Raw genomic sequence first — 4,723 nt, 5'->3', positions numbered from 1 at the left:
AGGAATCGTATTTTTCGAGATGCGATAATATGATGTCTTCCTTCATTGTGTGAAGTTTTGTTTTGTTTTGTTGGAGTTGTTATTGAGACTTTATGTTGAACTTTGTTTAATTCCCGCTGTGTATTTGCATGACTATTTGGTTTTTGGACACACTTTAGTAGTTGATTTTATTCAAACTATTTTGTTTAAATATTGAGTCAGGGATCAAGGATCAGGGTGTTACAGGCGCACTATCCTAGACCAGGAAGCATGTAATTTGAACCCAAGACCAATTGTACGGATCTCTGCATCTCACGTCGATATTAAAGGGAGAATGCGTCATTTCTCAGGTAATTCAAATTCAATTCTCATTTGTCTCATCTCACTTTCATAATGACATAGACAATGGAATGTTAATGTTATAAGTCAACCTCTTCTCCACTGTACCGAAAATTTGAGTTCATCCTTATGATCCATATCAATCAATCGTTCATCAATCAATTTTGATTTTAATGCAAAACAGGATTACTTATTTCTTTATTTATATATCTTTAATCTTTTTTTACATAAACATTAAACAACTTTCTTCTTATAATATGTGTAAAATTATACAAAATAGTCTAACACATTAATAATTTTTAAAAAAAAATGTGATTTATTCTACAAGAATTTTATACTTAAAGACAAAAATAATATACATACTTTTTTTTTTAGTTACCTTCTTTTAAGATTCTTTCCTCTTACAATCAGTTTACTTATTTTCTTTCTTCATCCAAACAACAAACCATTAAGATTCACTTACATTCATCGTCAAAAATTAATAATATAATTAACAAACATTTTACTTGGAGTCAAAAACATGAATAACACCATTAAAATAAAATAAAAACTAATTTAATATCAACATCATTTCATATCTCTATATGATGCCACCACCCACCAGTATATCAAAATTTTAACCTAAAAAACCAAAACAATATACTGTGTATCTTTCATTCTTTGTTTTCTATGTTTTCTATGTTCGGCCAATTTTGATTTCCGGAGACGCTAAACTACACGTGGAATACTAAAAAAAAGGAAAATCAATTTTGTTCAAGAATGTGTTAACCCCAAAGCACAAATCTCTTCAATGGGAGGAGCATTCCATTGAGCAGTGAGATTTTTCAACTGAATGAAATCATGAATACAATCATCAAAATTCATAGAGTGAATTTTCTTCCTAGCATCACCAAACTTCTTTCCAGCAACTTTATCAAAAACCTTTTCCCAACCATCTTCCCAACTTTCCTCAGCATTACACAGCTCGAGTGACCCATCGGCCCAATCGGTCCAACTCCATCCCTTCTCAACCCACATCATCACATACTCCACGCACACACCTACACAAACCGGTTTACACGGTCTACACTTAGTTCCACTCAACGGACCGCGGCTCGACAATGCTGCAACCGGTACACCGAACCGGGTCGGTGGAAAGTCGTACTTCCGGTCCGAAATTATGCAAAATGGGAGTCGTTTTGTTTGGTAGCTTACTTTCTGAGTTGTGAGTTGCGCTTTGAAGGCTGATTCTGAATTGAGATTTGAGAATCCAGCAGAATCTAGTTTGGGGATGAGAGAGAGACGAGATAATGCTATTGTTGAAGTTGTTAGGTCACCTATACCGAACCGGTCATTGAGTCCGCCGTAGGATGAACCGGATGGGACCAGGTATTGACCCGGAACGAAATTTTCTGGACCGAGTGGGCCGTTCCAGTACCCGTCAACACGTGTTCTGATTATCCAATCGTACTTGATGTTGTTTTTTATTTGGTGTGATTTTATCATTGTTACGCAGCCTTCCACTAGGTCAAAATATTGAATAAGCCCCTGCAAAATGAATGTAAATTTAATACAATCTCGTAGTTATTCTCTGACTTTTAAAAACCAAAAACATTGTCTCAACTTTTCAAATGGCTTGTCTTGAGTTATTGAACTCTTTTTTTCCTACCAAAGTTTCAATTGAACTCTTACATAAGAAAAAATAAGCAAAAGTTTGATTTTAATCTAGAAGCCAAAAACTTTTGTAAATGATTTTCTACCTTAAAAAAGATTTTATAAGAGAAGTTACACAATTATTTTTAATAAAAAAATTTAAAAAAACTTATCTTACTTATTATTTAATTAAAAAATTTATATAAAAGAAAATATTTTATAATTTTATGATGAAAAATATATTATCTTAATTGATGTGTATTTGTATATCTAGCCAAAATAAAAATGAGAATGAAACCAAAAAAAAAAGTTATATTGAAAATTTAAAATAGATAATGATAACTGGATAAGAAATTTATTTATAAAAATTTTGTATTGGAAAAAACAATTAAAAAATTAATTTTAAATTATTATTAAAATCAATGTATAATTTTCAACACATTATTATTTTATTTAATTATTAATTTTGTTCCTAGGGCACATAAGTATTTATATTTAAAAGAACTCCTGAAAAAAAAATTAAAAAATTACAAAAAATTCTTTTTTATATTTTCTCGACTTTATGATTATATGTGTAGTAATATGTGGTTATACAGACCGAATTTCTCTATTATCACCATATCACACTTTCATAGATTTAGAATATATCAGAGAGTAAAAATTCAAAATTGATATTATAAATTAAAAAATAAAACTAAAATATTTATTATAAGATCATTATACTAGTACGGTTTTAAATTATTGAAAGTGGTGTACTTTTATGAAAAGTGAAATTCTCTTCTGAACTCTTCTGAACCAATAAATTCACTTTATTACATAAAAGAATATAGATGTGGTTTAAGATAGATGTGGGCTACAATGAAGCTAATCAAAGAGTAATGATGTCTATAGATAGCGATTGAAAACAGCGAAATCTTAGTTTTTAAGTTTTATCTCATCAAAAGTGTTGTTGAAAAAAAATTAAACAGATACATTGATAAAAAAAATTCAAATAGATTCAATAAAATAATTTTATAAACTCTCATTTGAGTTAAAATTAAACACCATAGTAACAAGACACCATAAAATAAAATTACCTCTCACCAGCTTGAATAAACCAATAACATTTGCTTAAAATATTAAAAAATGTTTAAATATATCCATTATCTCTAAGTTATGGAATTTTTTTTATTTTCATTTCTAAAAGATTAATTATTATTTTTGATATTCATCTCTAAAGTGACATTTGAAAATTATTTTAAAAAGAAGACAAACAGAAAAATCTTTAACTTTTATTGATACAATTAACATATTTAAGAGAAAAAAAACTTTTTATACTGTTGCAGGAATAAAGGTAAACTTTAGGATAAGAACTTCCTATCTAATGTTACGTTATGATAAAATTTATGTCGCACTCTTTCATGACTAATCACCTTACAACAATTTTCCTACCAAACTTTTGAATGGATTTGGAAGCTAAAACGTACTTCAAGAAATATAATGGAATTTGTTTTTTCCCTCTTACGTTACAATCATAAACATGCTTTTGAAATAATAGATCACAAAGCAAAGTGGTTCGAATCAATTCAAAAAATAAAAAGTGGTTCGATTTTGTCCACCAAAAAAAAGTGGTTCAATTCCGTTACTCAAAACAGTATAACAAATTATCCAACAGGTATAACAAAAAACAACTTGAAGCAATATTTTCAGAAATTAGGAAAATAATAATGAAAAAATAAATAAAAAAGTGGAAAATAGTTACGAAACCTGGATTCCGTTAGGCGAGTTCTGAGCTGATAGAACTCGAACAAAAGTTTCATTCTCCGGCAACGGTTGAGGTTGAAATATATTAACGGCGGCGATTCTCGGAGCAGATTTCAACAATGAGAATTTGAATGCATCGGAGTCTAACGGACTATGCAAAAAAAGATCAGAATTAGGGTATTCTTTCAGTATCATATCCATTATCGAAGGTCCAGTTAATTCGAACCTTCTAGCACCACCTACCAAACACACTGCAATTTTCGATCGTAACAGTTCATCTTTCGAAGGTGATGATGAAGAATCGCTGCTGAAAAAGCCATTCTTAACTTTCTGAAAAGGAAGGTCGAAAAGAAAGGAGAATAATATAATAAAAGCAAGAAGAGGAATCATTAACACAATGAAACGCCGATTAGTATCGGAAATGGATTTACTAAAAGGATTCATAAATTTTCTAGGAGTTTTAACCATCTCAACTCAACCGAGTTTTTTGTAATCACGTGATACGTGTAATGAAACTAACAGAAAATAAAATGCAGTGTGAAAAGAATGGTTGATGGGAGTGGGTATTATCGTGGATATATAGCGTGATGAGGAAGGTTGGAAAGAGAAGAGACTAGAAGAGAAGGATTGAAAAGTAAAAAAGAGTTTCTTTCTTATGATCAATTTAGTTACGCCAACCTGAATTGGTTTAGACGAGTAATACCCTTGGAATCAATGTGTAGTCTGTTTTGAAATGGTACAAAAGTGGTTGTGGTTGTTTTAGATTGGATAGCTAGGGTAGGTGGCTGTATATCTAGAAGCTAAGATGTACTACCTCGTACCAAAATACTTACAAAAGATTAAATTAAAATTAAAAAAATGCAATAGTATTAAATAGGATGATAAGATTTGAAGTTGATATTATTTTGAATATTTAAATTTATATTAATGGAGTAGCATAAGGTGGATTTATTTCCTTTTTCGGGATACAATTTCTTTTTAAGTTGTATTATTTTTTTTTTGTCTTTTTTTAAATATATTTTATGGAAAT

At 29.8% G+C, this 4,723-nt stretch overlaps 1 protein-coding gene across 1 annotated transcript; it reads right to left on the bottom strand.

Moving 5' to 3' along the window:
• Positions 1–857: 857 nt before the first annotated feature.
• LOC127085355 (uncharacterized) lies at positions 858–4,434 on the bottom strand. The gene is made up of 2 exons (XM_051025871.1): positions 3,697–4,434; positions 858–1,845 (listed from the first exon to the last, which is right to left on the bottom strand). Exons 1-2 carry the CDS (start codon positions 4,159–4,161, stop codon positions 1,072–1,074), a joined length of 1,239 nt encoding a protein of 412 aa, XP_050881828.1. The 5' UTR covers positions 4,162–4,434; the 3' UTR covers positions 858–1,071.
• Positions 4,435–4,723: the final 289 nt, after the last annotated feature.

Source organism: Lathyrus oleraceus, chromosome 5 (genome assembly GCF_024323335.1).
Source record: "Lathyrus oleraceus cultivar Zhongwan6 chromosome 5, CAAS_Psat_ZW6_1.0, whole genome shotgun sequence".
Lineage (NCBI taxonomy): Eukaryota > Viridiplantae > Streptophyta > Magnoliopsida > Fabales > Fabaceae > Lathyrus > Lathyrus oleraceus.
Note: the sequence above shows the minus strand (reverse complement) of the source record. Positions and strands in the feature narration are given on the sequence as shown.